General features: G+C 47.3%; 1 protein-coding gene across 10 annotated transcripts in view; it reads left to right on the plus strand.

The window, feature by feature from the left end:
* Positions 1-27,907, plus strand: part of RUFY3 (RUN and FYVE domain containing 3) — a 31,740-nt gene extending 3,833 nt beyond the window's left edge. For 2 of the 10 annotated variants that reach the window (XM_053976917.1, XM_053976915.1), the window contains exons 2-18: positions 12,870-13,043; positions 14,123-14,240; positions 15,716-15,817; positions 15,913-16,036; positions 16,240-16,301; positions 16,387-16,452; positions 16,559-16,628; positions 17,575-17,667; positions 18,086-18,166; positions 18,572-18,739; positions 19,442-19,539; positions 22,161-22,280; positions 23,393-23,495; positions 24,193-24,269; positions 25,372-25,399; positions 25,661-25,735; positions 26,048-27,907. In XM_053976917.1, the coding sequence (XP_053832892.1) occupies positions 12,884-13,043; positions 14,123-14,240; positions 15,716-15,817; positions 15,913-16,036; positions 16,240-16,301; positions 16,387-16,452; positions 16,559-16,628; positions 17,575-17,667; positions 18,086-18,166; positions 18,572-18,739; positions 19,442-19,539; positions 22,161-22,280; positions 23,393-23,495; positions 24,193-24,269; positions 25,372-25,399; positions 25,661-25,735; positions 26,048-26,191 (1,689 nt within the window). In that variant the 5' untranslated portion in view covers positions 12,870-12,883 and the 3' untranslated portion in view covers positions 26,192-27,907. Of the gene's footprint in view, positions 1-1,253; positions 2,390-8,617; positions 8,640-9,404; positions 9,459-12,869; positions 13,044-14,122; positions 14,241-15,715; positions 15,818-15,912; positions 16,037-16,239; positions 16,302-16,386; positions 16,453-16,558; positions 16,629-17,574; positions 17,668-18,085; positions 18,167-18,571; positions 18,740-19,441; positions 19,540-19,882; positions 21,976-22,140; positions 22,281-23,392; positions 23,496-24,192; positions 24,270-25,371; positions 25,400-25,660; positions 25,736-26,047 lie in introns of those variants that run through there. The other 8 variants (XM_053976914.1, XM_053976913.1, XM_053976916.1 and 5 more) reach the window with 8 other exon arrangements.
* The last annotated feature ends 1 nt before the right edge of the window (position 27,908 follows it).

Here is a 27,908-nt window from a genome sequence, read left to right on the forward strand (position 1 = left end):
GTGTCTCCAATTGCTTTGAAAACAAAGAAATTAAACCGTCTGTACTTGAGATCTGTTGGATAATAGCTTGAGCAATAGCTTACGGTGCTTTGTTGATTCTAAAGGGTTTGTTTTGAGCGTGTGCCGTTTGTTTAGACCCTGTCCAAGGGTTAGCCAGGGCCAGCAGCTGTTCTGTAGCAGTTGGTAATGGCCACTTTCACCGTGTTTAGGCTTTGGGGTGATGTGATGTGGATGCTGCAACTACAGACTGTAACTGCTGAAAGGGTGTATAAATATACGAGTTAAGATGCTGTCAGCACGATTTACGAACTCTGTTCTCTTGGGGAGAAGAAACAACAGTAATTCTTGTTTTCTGTGAAATAATTGCCCTTTGCGTCGCTGTCAGAACAGGCTGCCTCGTGCTTGGTTGGGTTTGGCCTAGTGGGGAAAGAGTTGCTGAGTCAAAATGTGCTGCACTAAGCAGGAAGTTTTCACCAAAAGCAACTGCTTCCTCTTGCCAGTCAGAAATAGCAGCTCTTAATCCTCTTGCCCAGTTTTATGAGGCATGTACGTGATGGGTGCCATTTTTTTCTGAAAGCTGTATGCATTAGCATGCTGAATTCTGCATCCAGCAATCTGTTTTGGCATTTCACATCCCCAAGAAACAGATGTACATCCCTCAGAGTATTTCTTAGGGGAACAAAAAGCAGGGACAGTAATCAAGGTCCCGTACATTGGCCACATATTGTATTATTAAATATTATAATCTTATCAATAATCTTATCAATGTATTGTTCTGGTGACAGCCTTCTCCAAGGCTGTCCGTCCATTTCAGATGGATGTTTTACATCTGCTCTCCTCAAATATCTTGGAGCCACACAGGAATGAAGTCAGATAAGCTCATTTATTGGTGCCTGATAGTGTTGTTGAAGTGGGTGGTGACACTATATTGACCTTGGGAATGAGAAGCCTGTCTGGTGACTTGGGATCTCTTGTCACCCAGCACCAGGACCATGTGGGTTGAGGGCACAGGTGAGGTTCAGCCAGCCAGGAAGGGACAGGGAATGCAGTGCTTTTATAAAATACTATTATTATATTCTTGTTGAGAACCTGAAAGCCTGTTTCTCTTCCTGCTGAGAGACAATATTTCTTTGTCAGCCTCACGTGAGCAGCACAATTTTCAGGGGAGATTTTTAAAGTATGAGATTGGGTCACGGTGTTTGTGGTGGTCTCCTTTATTGTCCTTCCATGTGCACATGCCCTGCTGAAAGAGCTTCATCCTCAGTCACTGGAGAGCTTAGAGCCAGATCGTTTTTCCTTCCTGTTACCCTGAGACAATAAATCCATCCTAACATTTTTGTACATGGGAAATTCTAGCTCCAAGGTGCCCCCTGAGAAGGTGGCACAGCGAATAAAACGCAAACTGCGCCTCGCACACCTCCCGTGAAAACAAAGGTGCCGATTGAATTCCTGTAGTGGCATGCGGGGATGTGAGCGGAATACAAATGCGGCTTTGTACTGCTGGCGCTGCTCCTTTGTATTCCGGGGGCGATGGATGGGGCGTGCTCCGCTCGCTCCCAAGCGGGCTGGCACAGCCCGGCGAGGAGGTGCTGTGCCGAGGAGCGCCTGACTGCCGGCCCCGCATCAGCAGCGTCCCGGCAGCATCCTGGGAATCGCAGGCGATCACATGAGCCTGGATTTCCAGCTCAGTTCATTAGTCAGCCATTTTGGTCGCCACCCTGCTCCCTGCGCACAGCCAATCCCGGCGGCACTCGCTGCCCGGGCTGCGCCGGGAGAGGGGAGCAGCGCTCGGATCTCGGCACACCGGGACACTGCCTCTCCGCTCGTCCTTTGTTTTTTGCTGGGGTCATCACCAGAGGACGACACTATTTTTTTTTGCTTCTGCTGCCTCTTTTTGTTGTTGTTGGTTTTTTATATTTTTGTTTTTCCCTGCTGCCTCTGGTGGAGAAGCCAGGTTTTCTGTGGATGCTGAGGATCAATAGCCTCTAGCATAGCTGGAGACGACGGCAGTCGGTGGAAAGGAGGGAGGCAGAGCTAAGCGGGAAGGAGCAGCGTTTTTACCTTGCTTGATCTATGAAAAGGCCAGAGCAGCCTCTGTGATCCTGAGCAATCTGTCCTTTAATCGCAAGGTATTTCTGATTTTCTTCTTCAGAAAGGTTTTGTTTTTAGTCCTTATTTTGCCCCCGTTGTTGTTGTACCAGCTGAGTCATCATGTCTGCTCTGACGCCTCAAAGCGACATGCCAACCCCCACCACAGACAAGATCACTCAGGCTGCCATGGAGACCATCTATCTTTGCAAATTCCGCGTGTCGATGGATGGAGAGTGGCTGTGCTTGCGTGAGCTGGATGACATCTCGCTGACACCCGACCCCGAGCCTACCCACGAAGGTACGGTCCGGCTGTGCCCCGGGAGCCCCGGGCCGGCTTTGTTCCGGCGCTGCACCGCTTGGGAGGGGGCGTCTCCGGGTCCACATGCTCGCGTCCTGCCTGCGGAGCCTGCACAGCCGTGGGCAGATCAGAAAGACAATTTGCTGCTTCAGATTGACCTCCGAATTTGTAACCCAGCCCTTTAAGGCAGATTGGTGATGAATTGTCTTTTTAGCTGTATCCGGTTTGTGGATCTCAGGAAGGAAGAAAACCGTGATGTGTGCTCAGTGAGACCATTTAATCATGATTTGCCCTTAAACCGGGGCTGATAGCTCTGTTAGTGAGCAGCTATCTGGTACCCGGGGAGCACAGTGGCAGCACCGCAGCGTGTGCGAGGTCGTGGGGAGTTTTTGGAAAGCCCCAGCGATTACGCAGCGATGCCCATTGTCAGGTGACGATGCCATCACAGTGCCCCTGCTTGCCTCGGATGAGCGTGCTGCTGTTTGTAATGGCTTGGAAGCTTGAAACGGTGGGGATGTAGCACATCTTGCTTTCCCCTGGAAAAAGGATTTGTCATCTGGGTTGATAAACAGTTTAATAGCAGGACTCTTGAGTACTAAAAGCACGAGAGGACATTATGCAGTGCTCTGCCAATAAACAAGTGGAGAAAAAGAAGAGGTGATGAGTTTCTGCAGGTGCTGAGGTTCTGAGTGCCCTTGCTGGATGCACCTTTTGGTTTTAGAGCAAAGAGGCCCCACCTTCTCGTGCCTGACCCTTTTCCAGTAACTCCTGAAATGCCACTCCACCAGGCAGTCTCGCCTGGCCCGTTTGATGCTGCCTGCCTAAGTCAGCAGTGTCTTATATTGTCTTGCTGAATGAGGCAAGTGAAATTGTGGTGGGGATTTCAGGTTTAAAATAAATTTCCAAGGGATAATTTAATTTAATTTAATTTCCATTTGACAGCTGCTTTCAGTGACAGTAGCCCTTGGGTTTGGATTTGGCTTGCCAAGTACTTAGTCATCCAGTGGGACACCAAACAGAGGTTTCAAAGGGAGAAATTTAGCATTCCCTCTGAAGCATATCCCAGGGGTTCAGGGAGGTGAGTATTGGGTGAGCAGGAATTCAGTTGTCTCCCAATTCCCATGTTCTTGTGTGTTACACTGAGACCTTCCTTGGTCTTACTCCAGTGTTTTTCAAGGTGTAATTACAGTCACTCCTCAGTGAATACCAGAAAGGGGTTAGAAAGCAGCATTTGCTAATTTCTTTATCATATTATTTAATTCATATGTCGAAAATAAATGCAAAAGAGCAGCACCGTAGCAACCTTCCTGGAGATCTTTATGCATTAAAGGTAAATTAAGGTTGCTGGTTGGTTGTTTGGGGGGTGTATTTGGATGCAAGTTGTATTTTGAACAGAGAAGGCCAGGAAAAGCGTTGACAATAGGAAAGCTGACACAGCTGTATCCCGGTGTTGGGTCTGGTGCTACTGCATCAGCACTGCTGCTGTGTCTGCAGGGTGTGCACAGGTCGGGGGGACAGGAGCGTGGGCTCGTGTCCCTGCAGTGTCTCCATTAAAAAAACTGATGTGCAGAGGTAGGCATTCTGAAGAAGGAAAAGAAAAGCTGTGGAATTCTTCCAAAGGCATAATAAAGGGGGCCAGTTTTTTCCTTAGAAATCAAGACATGTAAAATACACGTTGCAGTAAGTACCGAATCCAGCAGCTTGTTGGATTAAGATTTGAAGCCTTCCATTTGCTGTCCCTCAGCTCTTGCTGCTTCTGGAGAGTTTTGTCCCTGGCCTCTCTTCACCCTGTGGTCTGCTGTGCCCCCAGCCCTCGAGCAGCCATCCTGCCTTCAGAGCCAGTCACAGCAATTCCAGTCCTGCACAGAGCTGCAGCTTGAGAACAGCAAAGCAAAACTTTTCTTCAAATTAAAAGCAAGCAGCAGGTACTGAGTTGCTTGCAACTGTGTATATTCCATATAACCTGTAGCATGGCCACTCCATTTAACAATAAAAGCAATTAATACGCTTTTTCAGTTGATTGAAGCAACTCTGCATGCATATGAAAATAAGCAGATTCTGCTGCTTACTGTAAATCTGCTTGGATTAGAGAAAGAACTCATTTTTTTTAAACAGACTGTGATCTTAATAAGACTCTCAGAATCTTATTGTCCTCTGCAGGCCCCTCAGAATTAAATATGACTTTGGTGGTGGTTAACCTTGTTTGTTTGCAGCACGTGTGATGGTCTTGGAGGCAGCTTTAGGGATGGAGGTGAAAAACACCTGGATTGTATTTCTGTTGAATGTTGAACAGAGTGTGCATATGGATGGCATTGAACACTGCTGTTAGCTTTGGGGAGGAGTTATACAAAACAGTCTTTTTTAGGCTGTTTTACTGGATGTTAAATGTCTATCTTGAATAATCTTGTGGAGCTTCACAATAGAGCTGTGGAAATTTTTGTCCTCATGGGATCACCTTGTAATAGCGTCCAGAAGGAATACATGTGCTAACTTGAGAGAACTTTCAAGAATTACAGTCTTCCTCTCTTTAGTAATCCTACTCTATTTGCACTAAGAGCAGCAATTTGAATAAGAATTTATAATATGAAAAGATGGAATTATCTTTTCTATAGGGCAGAAGCTAAGGTCAGATTTTTTTCTTCTTTTTTGACCAATAATTTAAAGGTTTTGGTTCCTGACATGTGCTTGTGTAGAATGCTGTGACAAGGAGTTGTGGAGCTCTTCAGGAAAAGCAAATGTTCTTAAAACCTCCTGGCCATTAATCTGTTGCACTGATTATTGAATCATCAGTCAGATTTGACCTTTTTTCTCCATTTTCTATCCATGTGTTTTTTGTACCTCAAAATTATTTAGGGAAGCAGCATAACCTTAATGGTTATGCTTTTGTTTTGCAAACTGGCAACAATTAACTTGGGTTTAGGGTTTCTCTAGTAGTGTGGAATAGGAACAGTAGAGTTGTGGCAGAGGTGGAATTTTTCAGTGCTTTGGGCCTTTCCCATTAGAAAACAAATCTGAATTGCACTGGGAGTGTCGGGGACCTTTCAGGTGTGGACAAAAACCTACATGAGATGACTCTGTATTTGGAAAAAGCCTCTTAAAACACATCTGGTGATAGAAACCCCTAAACAGATGAGAAGTTTGAAGGAGCTGGACACCTGATTTAATAGAAGAAATGTGAAGTCAGTAAATGCAAGTTAAATGAATTACAAGTGTGTTCGTGGTCATAAATCTTGGGAATAGCAGTTAGGTCGTGTAATCCAGACTTCAATGCAGAAATTACTCTTTAAGAGTTGTTTTCTTTGCTCTTTTAAGCTGTGTCAGTCCAAAATGAAGTCAGAGCTGGGGAGTTTGGGGCAGGTTTATATCCCTTAGAGGTGGCGAGCCACAAATGCTGCAGAGAAACCACTTGGGTGTCAACCGAACTGGGAAGTGAAAGATGGGGGAAAAAACCCAAGGGTTTGGGTTTTTAGTTTCTTGGCGTAAACTGTCAAGGACTAAAATGGGATGAGAAATTTCCCATAGCAGTTAGTCATGTGTTTCCCTCTGAAAACAGGCTGGTTGTGCAGAAACATTCCATATAGCTGCACACAGTAGCAACATAGAGAAATCGGGTAATTATTTGATGGTAATCATGTGGAGATGGGAGTAAGATTTAGGGTGTGATTAAACTGTGACTTCATGTGATGTGCACTGGCTGTTTATTTGTCCCATAGCTGTAATGGAGAGTGGGGTGGGAATTTTTAAGTTGTCTGTACTACATTTCCTTCTGGTTTGTTGCAGATCTTTGACTGCTCTTTTCTTCTGTATGCAAGGCTTGCTGTTTATGTATATATTTAGAGATGGAATTTTTATGCAGTGGGTTTTAAAGTAAATGGTTTTTTGTTCTGAGTAGATGGTTCCTGGCATTCCAGGCTGCAGACTGTCTGGTGGCTTCCCTGATTTTGGGCTTGCAGGGTGTTTGAACCTGGTGCTGAAACCCTTTGCTGATCCCTTTTCTTTGTCAACAGTTAGTGAGCCATCATGTTGGCAAACCTAACCTGAAAGAATTAGTTATGTACCTCCCATAACACGAACAGCATCTACCTAATTTTTTTCCTTGGCTTCTTTATTTGCTACTAAATGTATTTCTAAGGTAAGGAATATCAGAATGCAATTTAAGTGTAGTAATGCTACCAGAGGTTCCCTTTTCGTAATAAAGGAGTTTTTGTCCAGATTTGGGCTAAGCCTTTCCCAGCAGCAGGGCTGACCTGGCAGCATCACTCAGGACTTTCTGTATCAAGCTCAGTTTTCATTTCCCAAAACTGATGCCTTCGGGTTTTTTAGGTTATTTGACTGATGGCTCAGCCTCCCCTTACGAGTTTGTTTAAAATTTCTGTACTTAAAAATAATTTTAAAAGTCCTGACCTATTTAAACACTGATGACCTTTTCTTCCCGATGGAACAAACTCTTCCCTGTGAGGGTGGTGAGGCCCTGGCACAGGTTTCCCAGAAAAGCTGTGGCTGCCCCATCCCAGGAAGTGTCCAAGGCCAGGTTGGGGCTTAGAGCAACCTGGGATAGGGGAAGATGTCCCTGCCCATGCAGGGGACAGAGGCAGGGGGTTGAGTGGGATGAACTTCAAAGTCCCTTCCAACCCAAGGCAGTCTGTGATACTGTGATTCTAGTTCATCTGTCTTTGGAGGAACTTCAGATCCAGATGCTGTGTGTGAGATGATGTTCATTGGTTCAGAAGGGCTTAGACTCCCAGCTCTATTTTAGCCTGATAACTTCAACCTTTAAAAACAAAGTAAACGTTGAGCAGCAATGTGAAATAATAAATAATTTTGATGCTGTCCCATTCTCCCAGGGTTTACTTGTAGAAGCTTTCTTTGGCTTGGGAAAGTATCCCCGCTCCTTCAGTGAGATGTTGCTGCTGTGTGAGCCAAGGGAGTGACTGCAAAGCCCTCCGTTGTCCAAATAACAGATGGGATTTTCATGATTAATATATTAGAGACAAGTTCTCCAGTCCCTTCCTGAAGAACTGGCTTGAGTGTTCATTCCAATGGGATATTCAGTTCCATAATACTAATCTTCCTGGGAATCTGGTTGGAATGAGTTAAAAGCCTTGGTCATCCTGTTTCCTAAACGTCCTACATAGTGAGTTAAGTACTTTCTATCATAATCAAAAGTATTGAGTTTTTCACACCCCATAGAAGGACCATGGAAACTATAGAGTTTCAGGTCTTTGTAATTCTCCTGTGGGAAGATGTTTTCCCCCCACTGTTGCTTGGTGTAATTTCCAGACAAGTGGGAAAATATACAAGGTAAAAGAAGAAATGAACTCTATGCAAAGTGCATGTGGATGCACGGAGAATGAATGAAAATAGGTAAGAAAATGCTAATTGTGTGCTTTTGCCTCTAAACCTATGCAAATTCCGTAGTATCAGTTTAAATTCATGCAGTTCCTGCTAGTAGGAAGATGGGATTATGGCTTGTAGGGAGAGAAGAGAAGAAAATATTTGACTCCTCTAGATACTTCTCTGCGAGCTCTATGTGGGTTACTTGCTAAGGGTTAAAAATAAATGAGAAAGATGAAATGAAGCCTGTCAGTTGTCTCTGTCCCTGTTACCCGGGTTCTGGTAAATCTTGTTTTGGTTGTACTTCCCTGTTTATGCTTTGGGTTAAGAAAAAGATCCAACCTCTCAGTATTAGATGAAAGACCTTGCAGTGGTGGTGTGTGGCTTCCCTTCCTGTGTGCAGGTAGGGATTCTGGGATGATCAGCATCTGGATCTGAGTCCCGGGCTCCCAGGAAGCATCAGAGACAGCTCCGTCCACTGCAGTGAGATTATCTCCTGGCCCTGGGGAAGCTGCAACACCTGCCACGGGACAACAAAAGCCATCACTGTGGCACGTAGGGGAGAGCACCACCAGGGACTTCCTCCAGGGACGGTCCTTGTTGCTCCCGTAGTAGTGCTCAGCCCCAGGGGAATGTTGGTGAAAGTCTCCATAGCGCAGTGTCAGAGTGCGGGGGCTGCCGGGCAGCGGTGCTGCAGCACACGGGCTCAGCTCTGTGCGAGCTCCAGTGGCGCTGGGGCTCCCGCTTGCTGCCGCAGCTCCCGGGGCAGGAGGCGGGCGGTGTGTGGGAGGGAGGAGGGCCCGGCAGCCTCTGGACTTTGCTCACATCGTCGGCACAGTTGGCTGGGGAAGAGGGACCGAGCCTTTGCCGTGCTTTGGACGTTCTGCCGATGGCAGGTTAGCGCTGGGGAGCGCGGGTGCGTAAGTAGGGAGTGAAAAATGCCCGGCGTCCCGGGGCATTTGTCTGGCTCGGCTCGCTGGGTTTGGAACAGGGACTCAGTGGGTGCGCTGAAACCAGTTCTCCTTGTCCTGCCTGCTCCTCTCCCAGGATACCTCCCTGGCCCCACCAAGGAGAGAGGTGCTCCCCTGAGTCCTTAGGGGATCATCACCAGCCTGGGACCCGTGTAGGGCTCAGCTGGGTCACCTCTGTGGGATCTGTCATTTGGGGTGAGGGTCATAACAGAGGTTAACCTCTGCTGAACCTTTAAAATGCCCTCAGTATGTGTTTTCCTTGAACGTGCCTGCTTCTCACGTGTGGCTGTGTCCCTGCCAGCAGCTCTTCTTGGGGCTGGATGTGAGGAAATTGAAGGAAAAGCTGACATTGCATAAATATCACAAGTTTAGTGCTTTTATCTTATAAAAGTAATGCTTTTGTTGCTTTTCTTTTTAGGATGTGCTTTACAAAAATGCTGCTTGTGTTAATTCAGAAACAAAACTTCTGCAGCTTTTCTGAAGCCTGCCCTGGTCTGACTCTGGGAGAAAAATGCTTTGCTCTATTGCTTTGTGCAGACTAATGAACCTTTTTGACTTGCAGATCTCTTGCCACTATGAATTAAGTCTTGTATGATGCAAATCTCCCTTTCAGTTATGCTTTTCTTACACCTTGATTTTGAATCTTTCCTTTAGATCACGCCTTGCATGACGTTTTTCTTTCTTTTCCTTTCCTTTTGCTGTTTGCAAAGACTCTTGGGAGGATTTGACAGATGTGGTGGAGCAATTGCGCGATGATTCCGAAGGTGCGTTCCACACCCACATCTCACAGCTCTTGTTTGTGCTAATCGTTGCCTTCTGCACTATTATTTTGAGCCTGAGTGCAAAATGCAGTTAGTTTCCCTTTCCAGTGCCAGTAGCTGTGGCTTTCCTGCATTTTCTTGGTGTTGCTTAAATAAATGTTTGTGGTCTTTTTTACTATTTTGACTGGAAGTGGAGGTAGAAGAAGTAGATAACAAGGGCTATTTGCCTTCTCCTAAATGCTTTCAGAGGCAGTAGTTTGCTGAGCCTGGCAGAAGCACAGCTTAAAAGGTTGCAGCAACATAAGGAAGCTGAATTTTAAAAAATATTTCAGAAATCACTCTGAAGCTTTAGATCTTCTACAGTATTTCTGTCTAGATTCTTCAGATTTTGTGGCAGCATTTGCCAAGGCTTGGCAAAGATTATTCTACAACTTGCATTGTGAATTGTTTTGGAACTTGTGAAGTACTAAACGACAAATTTGTAGCATTTCTTTCTTGGTTTTTCAGAAACTGTGCAAATGTGAAATAGTTGAATCCTCAATGTTGCAAGTAGTCAAGCAAGTTGGTCCTTTGATTACATACAAACTGCTCCTGCTTGGGATTCAGGCTTTTGCAGCACAAAAGGCTGATGTTCTCATGCACTGAGCATGGTCCTTGCTGCTCATCTTCCACCGTGGTGCCTTTAACTGCTGTGCTGGTTCTGTGCCCGGGTGCTGCCCGCAGCCTCCTCAGCCACAGGCAATGTCCTCGTTTCCTGGCACAACAGCCCGTGCTGCTTCCCAGAAAAGGGCATTTTCCAAGGCAGGCTTTCAGGAAAAAAAAAAAAAAGAGGGGCTTGAGACTTCTTTTTTTTCATAAAATACTGTACAAGTTGTTTTGCATTTATTTTGTCAGGTGAGAGGTGTTTCTCTGCCGCAAGGAAGCAGCCGTGTTAAATTTCAGGTTACTTTAAGCTGGTCTTCTTGATGTAAGTTGGAGAACCATGATGCAGTGCTAATGAATTGGCATTGCTTTCAGTGGGTTTGTTCACTTCTCCAGTGTCCCATCATTCCCTGCCTTTGATCCAAGTTTTAGCTTCAGTTTAGTTGCTTCTTCCTTGTTTTAGAGTAAGTATGAGAAGTGATAAAATGTATTGTCACCAAATGAGAAGTACCAAGACCAGTCACAGCTTAACCCTTTGAGATCCTGTATTGCATTGACTCTCTCTTGACTTTCAGATTCCTGGGTACAGATTGAGAATCTTGTAATTTGTTTAAATGTTACAAATGCTTTTGGAAACATCTTCATGGAAGCAGCTGGTTAGAAAAGATGTCTATTCTGTAGAAGCTGCAATATTTAAATAACAAAATGTCCTGAGAGGACATTGCTTTATTTGGAACCCAAACCCTGTGCAAAGGCAAAGTTCAAGGGCTGGGAATTTACTTTTTGAGTTTTATGATGTGGGCTGTGTAGGAAGCCCAGGCAGAGGTTTTGCACTTAGAGGCAGAAGGAAGTTGGAGAAGGTACCGGCTCAGATGGAGCACACCAGGATCAGACTTGTCCCAGCTTAAAGCCAGCCTGAGAGTTTTACTGTGTAAAAGTCAGCCTTGCCTGCCTACCCTGCCTTCTTTAAAGATGTGCATGATGCAGTACATAGAGCAAGAGTACTAATTAGTTAGCATTTAATTTTTGGAATAAACCTTCTGGATTTTATCCAGTTTCACACTATATAAGCTAACTGCTTTGCAAGATGAGAATCTTGGATAAACTGCACGTGCAGAGCACCGTTGCTCACAGCAGACTAAGGAAGTGGAAACCTTGGATTAGTGTGATATGGTGAAAATATTCTTCTGTTGAAATTAGCCAATAACCATGGCCAAATGAACATTTTCTTTGGTGTTCTCTTGTACAGTTCCTTTAATTCTGTGTTAGGGATGGGTTTGCCACCCAAGCAGAGTCACTGTGGATGCCTTACTACCCATCAGATCAGCGGCCTTGGCCAGTGAGGAAATGTGATGAGAGAGGATGAGGAGGAGGTCTCTGTGTTGGCAGTATTGTGCCTGATTTTTTTCTGAGTCTCCATTCCTGGTAATGGTGACTGTTAGCTACACTGTAGGTCATAAAAGGGATTGGAAATCCAGAGCAGGTCATGTGCTCAGGGTACCTTCAGAGCAGCCAGACCCATCACCCTCAGGCAGCAGTAATCCTGAAAGGAAGTAAAAACACCTCACAGAGTTCAGTCTTTCTGCAGTCCAGTGCTGCTCTGAGCATTGCACTCCTAAGTGAGTACTTGGAAGTTCTTTAAACTACGGAAATAATTTTAGAGGAGGAGACTTGTGCTGCTGCTTCACTCCGAAGAAGAAGGGGAATGAGAGAAGTGCTGTCCTGAGCTACTTTGGAGGGACTGAACAAATGAGCTGTGCTATCAGGTTTGGATGCTGGTGCTGCCCCAGCTCTTTGTCTCCCTGTGCTGGGTTTTCCCAGCCCACAGTGACGTGCACTCGGCTGTGGGTGTATTAGCTGGGCTCTTGCCTCTCTTTCTGGCTGGTGGGTGGGTGCTCACAAGGTGCCTCTGAGATCTGTAGTCTGAGATACCCTCAGGTCAGGTCTCTGCCAGGAGTAGTTAATTAACTCGTGGAGGCCGCAGCTTGGTTCAAGGGTCCCTGGCTGTTGGCAGCAGCCCTGGATAAACGGGGGATTTACCGGGATGAAACTGCCTGCACCCGAGACCTGGAGCTCAAAACTTGGGTGTGATGAGCAGGCCTAAAGGTCTGGATGTTTATAATGTGGAAGAGGAAGAATGTAATCCTGGGACATATCTGAGTTTGGGGGTTTAGTATGACCTGTTAAGAGCCATGAAGATCAGCTCCTCACTGGTGAAAACCAGTGGCAGTGTTAAACCAAGAGAGGGAAGTGGGAGTTGGCTCCATATTACATTAAGCCTAAAAAAATAGTCTTGAGGAAGAGCAAGCTGCGATAGAGACACATGTTGCTGGATTAAGTGTGAGGGGGTCCAAGGTCATCTTTAGATGGAAGAACCAGAACAAACCACAGCTGGAGGATTACTACCAGTTTGTAGCTGGGGATGTGAGTTGGAACAAGTGATGGCCAGAGACGTGTTGTCAAGGTGCAAAGCACAGGATGAACACCAGGCTCCAAATGTCTTTCTTGAAAATAGGGAGCTCCTGTAGTTATTTGAAGTATTAGGGCACCCTCAGTATGATACATTGTCTATTCCCGTGCCACTGTGGCTTTGGCCCTAAACTGCTAGTTGATGTTGATTTTTCTCCACAAAAGGCCTGCAGAGTGCCTCCTGTGAAACTCGCTGTCCTAAAAATGCCTTCAAAGCTGAGGAAACAAAAGAGCAAGGTGGGGTGTTTACTGTAATAAAACCAGCTTTTGTTGCTCACCAGCAGTTTCCTTCCTTTGTTGCAGACCCGAATTACCTCATGGCTAACGAGCGCATGAACCTGATGAACATGGCCAAGCTGAGCATCAAGGGGCTGATCGAGTCGGCGCTGAACCTGGGCCGCACGCTGGACTCGGACTACGCGCCCCTGCAGCAGTTCTTCGTGGTGATGGAGCACTGCCTCAAGCACGGCCTCAAAGGTAACCCGGGCTGGGCACGGCCCGCCCTGGGGAGCAGCAGCGTGGGCAGAGCTCTGCAGAGTAAAAACAAGGGAAGACTTTCAGAAAGTTCCCCTTAGTACTGATACAAAAATATGTATTTAGAAAGGACACATTAATACAATTTTTCTCTGACTTAATCTTTTTTGTTCCCTTCTAATTCTGTTTAAAATAAGAAAGGATTTTTGAATATGAAATAGCTTGAAGAAGTTTAAAGAAATGTCCTGAAAACAGTGAAAAGATTCCCAGACACTCAGCTCACCTTACTTTCTATATTGCAATACAGATACCAGCACCTGAGCTAATTGCTGTGGTCTGCCTTCACAGTCAACAGAGGGAAACAAACACTTTTACTGCCTTTGTTAGCTGCCTTGTTAGATGAGAAGGATTTATTCTTTTAAGTACATCTCTGCAGCCTGCACGGGCCCCAGGAGAGGCTGAGCACACTCGCTGCTGTTACCACAATGCCCTGGGCAGGCCCGAGCGAGGCACAAAACCTGCTGGAGGGGGAAACTGAGGCACTGCAGGTGCTTTGCTGTGTTGAAAACAGCGGTTCAGTTGTCTTGGGTATAACTCAGTGATCATGGATTCAGTTGGCTTGTGGCAAGCTCGTGACTCCTTTGTCTGCACTTCCTTGTGCTTTAGCAATGCGTCCCCTTGCTGGAAGAGGAACTGCAACTTTCTTAATAGCTCTGCCTAAACAGAGGGTTTGGTCTGTGTGCTTTTAAAGCAGAGCATCTGCTTGACTGTGAATCCTGAGTCACAGCTCAAATGGCCAAGTACGGACTGGCCTTTAGCTGCTGCCCTTGCTTGGTAGTAGCTGGGGATGGGAAGCAGAGGGGTGTGGAAACGGGTGGTCTTTAGGGCCCTTCCCACCCAGACCATCCTGAGATTCCAGGATACCAAGTGTCTGCCCAGCAGCAGCCCCAGAGGAACCATCCTGGCAGGATTTGGCTAATTTGTTCACTTGTTTGAGAACAAGTGTTATATCAGTTATATCAGTTTGTGTTATATCAGCACAGGCCTAATGGGCTCATTTTTTATTTCTTTTTGTTTTTTAGCCAAAAAGACTTTTCTTGGGCAAAATAAGTCATTTTGGGGACCTCTAGAATTAGTAGAAAAACTTGTTCCTGAGGCTGCAGAGATTACAGCAAGTGTTAAGGATCTCCCAGGGCTGAAGTAAGTACACTCCTGTATTGCACGAGTACATAATATGGGTTTTATTGTGAGAGGGATCCTGAAGAAGAGAAGGAACGGTGAACAGAACCTTCAGGAATACATCTGTCACCTTCTCCAGATAAAAACGGATCGTTGCTCTCTTACTCTTCATCAAGGATCTGCAGCAGGAGAGCACAGGATACATTCTTGCTCTGTTAAGAGCATGGCAACTTTTGGGCAGCAGTGCATTTACTGCTTGTGCCTCAAGAATGGGAACAGCTTTTATTGAGCATTTCTGAAGTCAGACTCAAGAGGAAGGGAATTAACAGGAAGGTTATAACAGTTTAAATAGTTTTGTTGCTGACGTAGGTAATTCTTCTTGTAAATAACTTCAGGTAAAGTGTATGTGAGAGGAAAGCTTAGGCACCAAGCTGGAGAAGACAGTAGTTTTAGTTAAAGAGGGGAGGCAAAAAGCCACACGAAGCATATATTACTTGTACAAGTTTTGTGGGAATTTCAGACATCACATTCAGGCTTGCCTATGTCATGGTAAGAGAAACTGAGAAGCTTTTAGCTTGGAATAGAAAAAATGGGTAAGGAAGCTTTTGTTATAAGGATCAGGACTAAGGATGGAGGCATCTTTGCTGAAAGAATAGGTGGATAAATTCAATAAATTGCTTTTGGGTTAGTATTTAGTCATGTTCATACAGACAAGTGCTTTTCCTGGAGGTGTGTATAGGACTCCTGCAGCAGCTGACAGGACCAGTGCTGTGCCAGAGCTCCTAGTACCTCTTCCTGTTGTAGAGCGTTGTAATAGGAAATGAATGGAAGTAAAGAACAGTTTTAGGGTGTGTTTCTAAAGTTCAGAGGGACCCTTTGGAAGTGCCAGCTCCTGTTAGTGAGTCAGGAGTGGGCAGTACTGGCCGTGGCTTCCTTGGGCTGCTGCTGCTCGTGCCAGGTGAGGTCAGGGTGTTGGAGCGGCGTTCTCCCGGTGGCCGGGAGAAAAGAGGGGAAGGACTGGCACTCAAGCCCGTGGCATCCTGTGAGGGCGTTCAGGAGCAAAGCACATGAGGAGAACAGAACTGAGTTGGTGTTTCTGAGTGTCTGGCCGGATTGCCATCCAGCCCAACCCACCGCAAGGAGTGGTGTTGGGCAGCTGTGCTGGTTTGTTTGTGCATGTTCCTGTGACTTAGGCAGAACTGGTTATGACTCAGAAGGTGATGAGCTGAAGCAGCTGATCTGTCTGGCAGCGTCCAGCAGGGATAAAGCCAGGGATATCTTTTTAGTATGGCAACACAAACATCATGAGTTAAAGAGACAAACAGTGTTGGTTTAATCGGTCTGCACCTATTTGTGCTTACATACCTTGTATTTCTCTGCACCAGTGCCAGCTCTGTCTTAGAAGTGCAGAAACTTGAGGTAGGGTGGGGTTATTAGGGCTGTTGGTGACTGTGCCTTGCAGGGTGTCTGGAAATGTTTGTTTCTGGCCTTTGCAGGACGCCTGTGGGCAGAGGAAGAGCTTGGCTTCGCCTGGCTCTGATGCAGAAGAAACTTTCCGAGTACATGAAAGCCTTGATTAACAGAAAGGATCTTCTCAGGTGAGTGCTGGACTCTTTCAGTTAGGTTCACTTCTGCTCTCTTGTAAGATCCTGATCACCTTTCCCATCTCACTCCTCTGTACCTCTTCCCACAGTGAATTTTACGAGCCCAATGCACTGATGATGGAGGAGGAGGGTGCCATCATTGCTGGCCTCCTTGTAGGTCTGAATGTCATCGATGCCAATTTCTGCATGAAGGGAGAGGACCTGGACTCCCAGGTACTGGGTGTTCACTTAATGGGTTTGTTCTGCTCATTTAAGCTGGAAAAATGCATTAATTTTGCATAGCTTACTGATATAATGAACCCTTGCTGAAGTGCTACAGGTGCTGATGTCCTAACTCGAAACTTCCACACCTGGCAACAGTGGGTTGGCCTTAGAAACCAAGTGTTTAATGCAAAATGCAAATTTTCCTTCTCCAGGTCGGAGTTATCGATTTCTCCATGTATTTGAAAGATGGGAACAGCACAAAAGGCAGTGAAGGGTAGGTGCACACACAGTTGTCTTGCTGCTCCCCTCTTGGGAATATGTGTTCAGGTGTTCCAGGCTGCCCTGTTTCTTTTTTCCAGAGATGGTCAGATAACTGCTATTTTGGACCAGAAGAACTATGTAGAAGAACTCAATAGACATCTAAGGTAACACATGTTCTCTTGGCTCTTTATTATATATTTTGTAGAACAAAAGACAAAATAGGATTTTAAAAAGTGAAGGAATTACTGTAGGGTTTTTTGTCTTCAACAGTGCTACAGTAAACAACCTGCAGGCCAAGGTGGATGCTTTGGAGAAATCCAACACCAAGCTGACCGAGGAGGTAAGTGTCATGGAAAATGACCAGATGCTTTGGCCTTTGGGAGTTAGGGATTAACCAGGGAGGGAGGGCTTCCTTTGAGATGTCTGGTGTACAGAATGAGGGGTGTTAAATGATGGCACTGAAATAGCTGACCTGCCAAGGAATTTCACTGGATGTCACTACTGAACACAAGATGGAAAATCAACTGTATGTTTATGTAAATTTGCAAAAAGTAAAGGAAAAAATATCATAAGTGAGATGTCCAGCCTGAGCATGGTAAACAGCGGGTACGTGAGGCATAGGTGCAGTCTGTGTTTTAACATGGGTCTACAATTCATTACTGATGGCATGAATGGCATAAAATGTTTTGGGGTCAGTTCCCTGGCAGATGGATGGCAGGAGGTCTTACCTGACGCAATGAGTGGCTTTTGGTGTATTACCTGCACAGTGGTGTGGTACCAGGAGGTGAATTGCAGTGGTGACTGCAGTGTTTTTGGGGTTTGGCAGTGAAGTTGCCAAGGGAAGCGTGCAGCGTGTGCAGAGCGAGGCTGCGGTGACAGCGCAGGCGCTGTGCCAGGCGGGGGGCAGGTGATGAGCTGTGTCACACGTCACAGCCGCGCGCGTGTTGGGCCTGAGCTCTGGGAGTTCTGTTCGGGTTTGTCACAGGATCCCTTGGAATGTCTCTGCGCTGCTCCCGTGCGTGAGCCTTACGTGAGTTGTGAGTTACAAAGCCAAAAGGAGTTTCTGAAGTTCCTTTTGCCTTTGACCATATACTTACAATAATCTGTTGGTCTGCAGTGCTGTCATCCCTGGGAATTCCTCTGGGCCAGGTGTCCCATCCCTAAGGGTGCTGTGTGCTGCTTGTCCTCCATTTCCAGCCAAATCTTCCTCATCTGCTGGGGTCAAGAGAGAAAAAAAAACAAGTGAAGTATGTTTTTGGTGTGTTACTGTTGTGTTTTGTTCCCAGCTTGCAGTTGCCAACAACAGGATCATTACACTGCAGGAAGAGATGGAGCGGGTTAAGGAAGAAAGCTCCTACATCCTGGAGTCCAGCCGTAAGGTTGGTGTGTTTGTGTGTGTGTGTGTGCGTGATTGCTGAGCCCTGGGGCAAGCCTAGCCTGAATGCCTTGTTTGGAGCAGAGTTCATTTCCTTGTGTGTCTCACACAAACCCCACAGGGAATTAGAGGAATGGCAGATGGGCCCTGCCACAGGGAATCCTTCCTGGCCATAGGGATGGAGCAGGGAGCCTGCACGGAGCCAGGAGCTCCCACAGCTTACAGCTCACTGGGCAAGGTGTCAGGGGACAGGAGGGAGGGGGACTTACTGTGGGGGGGACAACAGGCAAATCAGGAAATAGGAGTTGCGCTGGTTTGTCCTGAATTGTTGCAGAATTCCAAGTGTTGGGGAAAAGCCAGTAACGAGGTCAAGTGAGGGCTGGCAGTACGCAATACCAAGTGAACTGTGTCTGTTACCTCAGGCCACCAAGGACAGAAGTGCTGACGGGCAGGCACTGACTGAGGCACGGAAGCAGCTGAAGGAGGAGACTCAGCTGCGCCTGGTGAGGACCAGGGGGACTTTGGGCTCACCCCACAGGGCTGGAGAGGGTCACGGCCATGCTGAGCTCTTGTTCGATACATGTGTGGGGAGAAAAATGCCTGACCTGAAGGTATTAAGGAAATAACATCTGCTCTAGGAAATAAAATCTTTCCTTAGACCCCTCCATCCCAAAGACAGGCCCATGCAGAATTCCCTGACTCTCTGCTAGCCATGCTGCACACCTGGCTGTGATACTGGACTGAAAACCGGGGAGTTGCTCTCCTTAAGGCATGTTTCAGACCTGTGACTCTGAAGTTGTGGCAGCAGCACACTCGTGGGTAGGGACTGCGTGGGCAGAAGGGAAGGGTGGTTACCCCTGGGTCATGAGGGCACCTCCTGGAAATGCTGAGGGCTCCTTATGTTCCAGGATGTGGAGAAGGAGCTGGAGGCGCAGATTGGAATGCGGCAGGAGATGGAGCTGGCCATGAAGATGCTGGAGAAGGATGTCTGTGAAAAGCAGGATGCGCTGGTGGCACTCAGGCAGCAGCTGGATGATCTCAGGGCTCTAAAGCATGAACTGTCATTCAAGCTGCAGGTAGGGAGCTAAGGAAATGTAGGGAATTCCAGACAAAAGTGAGAGCTGCTGTGCATTTATTCCTCCTGCCTGTTGGAAAGGTGCTGGGTGTGGAAGGGTCACAGGCTGCGTGTTGCACTCCTGTCCTGCTGTGAGAACACTGGAACATGGTGGAGGGCAAAGACAAATGCAATTTCTTCTGAACAAAAATCCATCATGGTGCAGAAATTCGTGTGTGAGATGGAGAAAGCATCTTGGGTGGTTTTGTGATGTGAAAAGAGCTGTAGGAGCTTGTGTTCCAGCACAATCCGGTGTGGAGGGCTCCTGGTGTAACTCCTGTGTGGTGACACAAGCAGACTCCAAGCAGCAACACAGTGCTCAGAACAGATCCCAAAATCAACTTGACAGCAGGAAAGAGTTGCTTTTGCTCTCCATGAGCCAATGGCTTTGTTCAAAGCAGCTGAATTATATTAAGATACTGAGTCTTAGCAGGTGCTGCATCATGCATTTTCCATATCCAGGAAGCTTCATGGATGGTGGCATTGTTCTGCCACCTCTACGGCGAGGCATTTGTCCTTGCAATACTGACCTGGCATTTGCTTTTCCAGCACTTTTTCCTGCCTCTTTGCCTTCTGCCCTGTTGTTTCGTGTGCCAAATGATTTATGGGGGTTTATCTGGGATTTACTACTCCTTACACAAACCCCCACTGCTCCTTTTCCCAGAGTTCAGACATGGGAGTGAAACAGAAGAGTGAGTTAAACAGCCGCTTGGAAGAAAAAACAAATCAGATGGCTGCCACCATCAAACAGCTGGAACAAAGGTAAGACAGGAAACTTGAACCATGATCCACTGGTGTGTCCTTCAGTGTAGTGTCCCATGGATCCAGAATGGGCCAGGGGAGAGTCCCAGTGCTCTGCTAGACAGAGCTGCCTGAGGGGAGCAGTGGAAGCAGCACCTCTGGGACTTGGTTAATGAGGAGTGCATTGCACTCCATTGGGTGCTCTCATTTTAGGGCTTCTGTAGACAGGGTGGTTTTCTTTAGAACAAGTTTGTGTTTGAAAATGTTTCATGATACCTACTCTGCTAATTCATGTGTTCTTTTTCTCTTGCTGTTCTTATTTTTTCCGTTTTCTCATCATCCTCATTCTGACTTACTTATACAGTGAAAAGGATTTGGTGAAACAGGCAAAAACTTTAAATAGTGCGGCAAACAAACTGATCCAGAAGCATCATTAGACATTTTTATGTCTGGCCACCTCACAGCTCTGACATCAGAACTCATTTATGAGGGGAGAACTTGAGAATTGCTAAAAGCAACTGTTAAAATGTTAATTGTCACCTAAAGTTGATTTGGAATTTGCCGAGTTTTTGAAATCAGTGAGTTTTTCTGCCGAGATTTAGTCGGGTGTAACAATCCCCAACCCTGCCATTTAAACCGTGTTGCAGTACCAACGAGCTGGCCACTGAGCACCCCGGGACCGCGTCAGGAGTGGCCGAGGTGGCTGCGCCCAGCCGCTGCCGTCGCCGCGTGCGGCAGCACAGCCCTCGGCGCGTGCGTGGCTCAGCCGGGACCGCGGCCAGCTCGGGACAGTCAGCTCCTTCTCTGTATTGCCCTTTTGTGAAGTAGACGAGAAATGCATCCCTGGAAGTTGTTGACAGTAGTTGTGTGCGTGCCCCAAGCCGTTCCCCGTTCTCTTCTTTCTGTTCTGTGGGTTCAGCCCCGAGTCCGAGCCGAGCGGGCGCGATGCTGGCCCGGCTGCGGGAACACCGGCCCTCCCGTAACAAGCCTGCCTGGATTCTGCCTTAGGGACTTGGGGGGAGGGTGGGGACTTATCCTTATTCCTTTAAACTTCATGTGTCCAGAATTAGTAGCTATAGGTGTCTTAGAGTAACACGATAGAGTGGTAAGTTCAGTGGAAACCTCCTTCCCTTTGCAGTGCTTCTACCTCTGCCAGGAATCCCTCCAGACATACCCTGTGGTCCTTCCTGACCCAAGGAAGTGGAGGAGAGGTGTTTTGGGAGGTCTCTCCCCTTCCCAGAAAGGGAAGTTACCAGTTTTATAAAAAATAATCTGATCTTTGTTTAAAGGAAGCAAAAACACATTTAAAAAAGGAGAAGGAACCCAGTGTGCAGCAGTGGGGAGTGGAGATGGGAATTTGGTCCTTGCCATTTACTTGTCCAAGTAGTTGGTGGCTGAAGAGAGTTGCCTTTTACACTTCTTGCATTTTCTTGTGAGTTTGCCTTGCTCAAAACAAATGGAATTTGCTAATGGAACAAGAGCTAAAGCTTGGAAATGCCTCTTAATAGGAAAAATAATTGCCAGTTTAAAACCCTGGTGCAAAAACTGGAGCTTGAACTATTAAAAACTAACATTCTCTGATCACTGAAGTCCCTGTGCTGGCCTCTCACAGGCTTTAGGTTTATAAGTGCTCCTCGAGGTATTTTTTTCTTTTGTAAGGTTGGATTTAGGGAGTCTCTGTGTCAAATAAGGGTTTTTTTGCTCTGGTGAGACGCCTGTAGTAATTCTTTGGTGCCAGTTCTCCCTTTGACCTATGGGACGGTGCTCCTTGGGGTGGTGGGTGGCAAATGTGACAAACCAGGAGGGAGCACCTCGGTGTGTTGAAAAATCCACGGGGCTCAGCCTGGTCCCCGTGGGTGTGAGCGTGGGCCGCTGTGGGGCTTGTTCCCCGAGCTCCCAGCACAGCCCTGCTGGGAACCTCCCTGCCACACCCGAGCCGCATGCTTGAACCTATAAACTCACCCCTCAGTAACCTGCTACTAGAAACTCATCCTAACTCCCTGGAGACAAAGTAATCCCAAGGGAAAGGTGGAAGCTTTGATCCAGGTGTGTGAACAGCTGGTTAGGGTGGGAACCCCCTGCCCCATGGCACAGTTCTGCTGTAGGAACAGGGGGTTGGATGGTGAGGTCTGTGCCAGATTTAAGGATCTGGCTGCTTCTGATGTCAGGCCCCGAGTGGGAGTGCGGCAGTGTACTGATGCCTGGGGCTTGAGCCCAAGTGTCCATCCATGGGAGAGACCAGGAACATGCACTAATTCTCAATAGAGTAGCTACAACCTATGTTGCAAGTTCCAGTTGCCTGTGCAAAGCTGAAATGTAACGTACATTAAACTCCAATTGGACTTAAAATTCTGTGTACTTGAGGTTTGCTTCGAATCTGGATAAAAGTGATGTTTTCTGTTTCTCATCTAATGGCTGTAAACTGTAGTGATAGAATAAAAACTATTGAAAACGAGAGCTTCTGCCTGGTTCACCTACATTTTGCTTTGCTTTGAACTTTTTTTCTTCCTTTCCATTGTTTTTACCATTCTCTTTTTTTGGCTTTACCTTTTCACTGGGTTTTTTATTTGTTGGTTAAACTCAGTCTTCCTCCCCACCATGGCTTTTGTTTTTTATCACAAGTTCATGTGGCTCAAATCCAGATTGCGACAGGCAGAGAAGGACCGGCAGCTGGCCCTGCAGGACAACCGGCTCTTCAAGCAGGAGTTTGGGGACAAAATCAACAGCCTCCAGCTGGAAGTGGAAGAGCTCACCAGGCAGCGGTGAAGAGACCCTTTTCCAACCTCTTTTCTGGGCTGTTGGTGCTGTGTCCAGGGGAGAGCAGGTGGGATGGTGGCAGAAGGAAGCAGGGGATGGAGAAGGGAGTGAGGCAAGTCATGTGTTAGATGCCACGAGGTGTAACTCCAGGGAGGGAAATACTTGGTAACATCATCACTTGGACACTGGCACAGGCTGCCCAGAGTAGTTGTGGATGCCCTGTCCCTGGAAGTGGTCAAGCTGGGTTGGACAGGGCTTGGAGCAGTCTGATCCAGTGGAAGGTGTCCCTGCCCATGGCACAGGGTGGAACAAGACAGTCTGTAAGGTGCTTGGCAACTCAAACCTCCTGTGATTCCGTGATACTTGGAATCCAAAGCTAACATTAACAATTTGCTGCTCCTGGGCAGGGATTGAGCAGCCAAGTCTCTGCCTGGAGCAAACACTGAAGGTGCTGGAGCAAGGGCAGTGGTTGATTTTGGTTGTCTTATCTGACACACAGTACTTTGACACGGATTTTTTCCCTGTTGAAACTGCTCTTAGTTTTGCTGGAAGCCAAACAGAGACCTTGTCAAAAGCCATCACATCTTCCCCTGCAGCCTCATCACTTGAGCAGTGTCAGGGACACAGACAAATCTCTTTCCTTAAAAGAGATGAGCATCTCTTGCAGCCTTGACCCATCTGTGTCTTGTTGCAGGGTCACTGAGATCAACTCTGTGGGAGCATTGCTGGATACACTGAGGTTTTTGTTCCTTCTTCCCCTCCTGGCCCAGCTTTTTGTTTCTTTTTTCAAAAAGCTGCTCTAAACAAGCACAAGTGGCTTTGGTCAGCAGTTGGTGTGAGGTCCTGGGTGTGCATGGGTGAGCTTAGGAGGACATGGGCAAATGGGTCTGGTTTTGCATTAGTTGGATGCTAAATGGTGCCAGAACTAGATGAAGGACTTGTGGATTTTTCATCCTGACATATTATGGCTGAACACACTGCGAGACAGCTTTGGGTTCCAAGAGGCAGTTTTAGCTCTTGAGTTAGGGGTGTGAAGAAAGGGTCAAACAGCTCATCAGTTGTCAATGCCGAGTGTCCCAAAACCGTCCTTTATTCACAATTCCACCTGGCATTCCAGGAGCCACCTAGAACTGGAGCTAAGGCGGGAAAGAGACAGATGGTCTCACAGTCACCAGCGCAGCCAAGAAAGCAAAAAAGGCCCAAAGAATTGGCTCAGACAGGTAATGTGACTTGGGTTTTGGCTCGGGTTTGAGGTACAGTTTCCCTTGGCTTGTTTGCTTTTACTGAGCTTTCTCAGGCAGTAAATGGTTGTTGTTCATGTGCCACAACCAGAGGAGCTTTGCGAAGATTTTTATACTCTGAACAGGCCGTTAGAATTGTAATGAGAACTGTGCAGTAACAGAGATGGGTTCTGCAGTTCTTTGTTTCTCTCTGGTGTACTTCCATGGTGCAGACCATTTTGTCTTTTTTGATGAGTATTACACAATGTCAGTGAAGTGCTTTAGGCCTTGTGGCTCAGCTGTGACCTGCATCTCAGGTGGGGAGAAGAGGATGATTCTTTCCTTTGCTGAATGGGAAAGTTTGTCTCTGGTCAGCTTTTACAAAACCTCTTCAGGCCATCTTCCTTCTCAGCCTCTGCTCTGCAAATAAGAACTGGTGGCTGTGATGTTTCTGGCAGCAGGAGGTCACGGGACCCCTGCCCACCTCGGGAGAGGCACAGTCCCCTCTACTCACAGCAGAGAGAAGGCACTGAGAGCTGCTCCCAGGGGAAATTGGGACCCAGATACCCCTTGGTGCCAAGGCGGGGCAGAGCAGTATCCCAAAATAGCAGTGCCAGTTCTCCCCTTGCAGTGTGGCAGGAGTGAAACTGGAGTTCTCCTCTAGTGCAGCTGATGGGTGAGTGTTTCTTTTTGGCAGGATGGGAAGCTGAAAGTCCAGGAAGAAAATGCTAAACTGAAGCAGCCACTGAGAGAGAACAGTGACCTGCCACACAGGTAAGGAAGGAAACAAATCTCATCTCTACCTCTCCTTTCCCAAGTCCTGCTTTCCCTTCTCCAATTTCTGTGTCAATGGGGAGTTTGGAATAGTCCAAATTCCCTTTTTAAGGATTTCTAACCTCATGCCCTTTGTTGAGTTCTCTGCTGCTTTTCCATAGCTCTCAAAGGGAAGGAAGAGATTCTCTTGTTTGCCATCAGTGCTTTCAGATGGGGAAAGTTCTGTGTCTCTCCCATTTATCTTTGATTTTTTTTTCCCTATCTAAATCTGCTGTTTACTATTTTTTCTGACTCAAGCCAAATGCAAGACCTTTGGAACTCATGTCCAAAGTATCTTTGGTGAGGGAAAGGAGAAGGGTGTTAGGACCTCCTAAAGAGAAACTGTTGGGGAAAGAGAACTTCAAGTGTGATTTTAAGAAGATGTGTAAAATTGTGGTTCAGGTCACTTGTCTCCAAGCTGAATTATTACAGAGGAGGATTCTTGCTGCAGGATTTGAGTATTTAGTTTTAGGAGTTAAAAGGTGTTTTCAAAGCCCCTGGGCACAGCTCAGTGCTGAAGCTTTGGCTTGAGGATGGAACAGCCCACTGGAAGTGCTCTGACTGCCAGGGCTCTGTGGTGCCCTCGAGGCACTCTCCATTGAGTTAATCAGGAAAATATCCTCTTAAAATAGCATAAAGCAGTTCAAATCTGCTTTGCCAGATACTAAAAACCTTCCAGGCCTGAGATGGTTTTTACCCCTGTTTCACCTGGAGTGTTTAAGCAAGTAAGGGTCAGGTTGATGGGTTACAGGCCTTGTGGTGCTTTATTGCTGTGTTTCACAGCAGGGGTAGGGATCAAACCTGCAGGCCTGTGTTTAAAGCAAACTGTTCTGCTCTAGCACCTCGACAGTCTTTGCTGTGTTCATGCTCCCTCTCTTCTGCTCTCCTGAGGGCATTTTGCAATTTTTTCTTCTGCTCTTCTCATTGAACCAGGAATGCTACTCAAAAATCTGAGGAGGGTTTTAAAAACGGGATGAGGGAATTCCCTGATAGCACCCATGTTTTATTTAAAGACTCTGGTGAGGGAAGGCGAGCTCCAAGTGATGCTGTTGTTCCCTTGTAGGTCCCCCAGCGGCCTGCAGGAAGAGCAGGTGGGTGATTCTCCTTTTTTTGCTCTTTTCCTGTAAATCAGCTGGACCAAAATCTGCTCCTTCTCCTCTGTGCTCCTGGCAAAGCACAGTCAGACCCCCAGAGAGCTACTGGGATGCCTTGTGCTGTCTTGTGCACTGGGAATTTCTGCTGCCCCCAGCTTGTTCCCAGTGAAAACCATGTTTAGTTCCCCCTTGTTGCTGCCGAGCTCTGCCGCAGGAGCCGTGTAAAGCGGAATGTCTTGGTTTTGGCTCGGGCTTTAGGAGCAGCTGTCGGGGCCTGGACACACCGAGATCTGCCAGCTCTGCCAGGAGGAGGACAGCCGGAGCCAAAGAAAGGTGAGTCCTGGGCTTGAACTGCCATCTCCCACACCCGGTGACTGTGAGTTCCCTCTGCTTTTTGTTGTGGAATCAGATTGCTGCTGGTGACGTGTTCCAAGAAATGAGCCCTTGCAGGCCCCTCTGCCCTTAACAGAACTTTGTTAAATGCTGATGGGGTGATGGTTCCCTGCTCTGCCCTGTTCAGTGGTTTGGTTTTCCTCCCCCTTAGCAGCTTCTTCCCTTCTTTAGCTCAGTGTTTGTTCTTCCCCGAGTTGATCTGCCAAGACCTGAACCTCTCCTTGACTGCTCTGTCCTCTCCCTGCATTCCAGAACATCTGCAAGAACTGTGGGGGCACCTTCTGTGAAGCCTGCTCGGTGCACGAGCTGCCCCTTCCGTCCAGCATCAACCCTGAGCGTGTCTGCAACCCCTGCCACCAGCGGCTCATCCAGCAGTATTCCAGCAGCCCCTTGTAGGGAACGGGTGGCACAGAGGTGACAAACAGCGGCTGTAGCTGATGGTGTTTCTGGAGTTGCTCAGGGGGAATGTGAAGACGCTTGCCCATGTGCTTTGGAGGTCGGATGGGAAGCAGCTTCTTGGTGTTTAGAATCTCCTGTTACTAAAACAGTCTGAGCCCTTAAATCAGCCTGTGCTAAGGAGAATTCCATTGGGAATGTCCCATGGGGCAGCCCCAAGGTGTGCCTGAGCAGTCTCAGGACTCTGGGAGCCCCTGCCCAAACCAGAGCTGTTGTCCACATGTGGAAGTCAGGAACGTTCTCACCCTCACGTGTGTTGCGTGGGTGTGTGCTGCTGCTGAGCAAAGGCTCCCTGAAACCCAACAGGAGTGTTGGTATTCCTCACATCTGGCTGCACTTGAAATCCCATTTCACCTTTTCCGTTTGCCCTGGACAGGCTGGCTCATCCTGGGAACCCTGGGCGATGGTGCGAGCAGGGCAGGTGGGCCACCAGCGAACACATTCTCCCTGCATTTCCCTGGCTCAGGGCTCTGACCAGGGGCTTAGCCTGCACAGGGACACCCCAAACCAAGCTGTGAATGTTCTGTTCCCATCTGTGCTTTAGGGGCTGGGCCCGATCCCCATCAGGCAGAGGTTTAGGGCCACTTGGATCCACCTCTCCACCTGCGCACATGGAAATGTTATAATAAACCTGGCGTTTCACTTTTTGTTGGATCAAAACTAAGTGGGAACGCTTCTCATCTGTTAGAAATGTTAATTGCACATACAGTTCAGAGAGGTTTCATCATTTTTTGTTACTATTCCCTCAAGGAATTTTGCTAGGCCAAAAAGTGGTGGTGGCTTTCTCATGTCACAGGAGTGTTTACTCCTTTTCCTGCTGGCACCTCCTGCAGTCTCTGAGACCACAGAATGTCCCGTAGTTCATAGGAAAGGGATGCAGTGGTGTGATAAATGCACTGGGGTTTGTACGGATGTTGTTAGGGGATAGTGGTTAATTCCTTGGAGGGGATTTTGTAGTCATTAGATTGTCTGAAACCACATGAAAAAGCTTCTTGGAGCTGAGGTACTGACATGGTTGGTACTGCTTTGTACCATGAATCATCTCTCCTAGATCCTTTCAGGACTTGGCATGTTCAGCCACCCAATTTCTACTCTTCTCTGCTCTTCTGCCCCCCCATGGCAGCTTCCTGACCCATTTCCTTGCTTTTCCTTGTTGGTATCCCCTAAAGTATGGCAGGAGTTGTAAAGAGTGTTGAAATGCCAAAAGTCTGGAATTCAGGTGAATTCCTGAGTTCTCTGAAGGCGTGAGACACAGGAGGTGGATGGAGAAAACACTGAGTTTAGTGTCAATAGTTTTGAGTACTTACTGTACACATCCAACAGTGTGAAGTCCTGCACCCAACCCAAATGTGACTCATGCCCAGAGGAGAAAATAAGACCCAGGCAATGCAGAGGGAGCATTAAACTGGAAATGGAGGATGATTAAACTCCATGGAGCAGGGAGGTGGCTGAGCTCCTCCAGAGCACAGCACTGGTGGCTGCCATGGGCCTGGCCTTTGGGAAGGTGGGAGTGGGACCGTGCTGGCTGCCAGCTCCCTCTGTGCTCAGGTACTCTCTGTGATGCCAGGGTGGGCTCACACCTGGACCTTGGGAATGGGGGGACTAGTTTTCTGATGTTAATTTTGTTCCACACAATAAAAAAATCTTGATCATTCAT

The sequence above is a fragment of the Vidua macroura genome, chromosome 4 (assembly GCF_024509145.1).
Source record: "Vidua macroura isolate BioBank_ID:100142 chromosome 4, ASM2450914v1, whole genome shotgun sequence".
Lineage (NCBI taxonomy): Eukaryota > Metazoa > Chordata > Aves > Passeriformes > Viduidae > Vidua > Vidua macroura.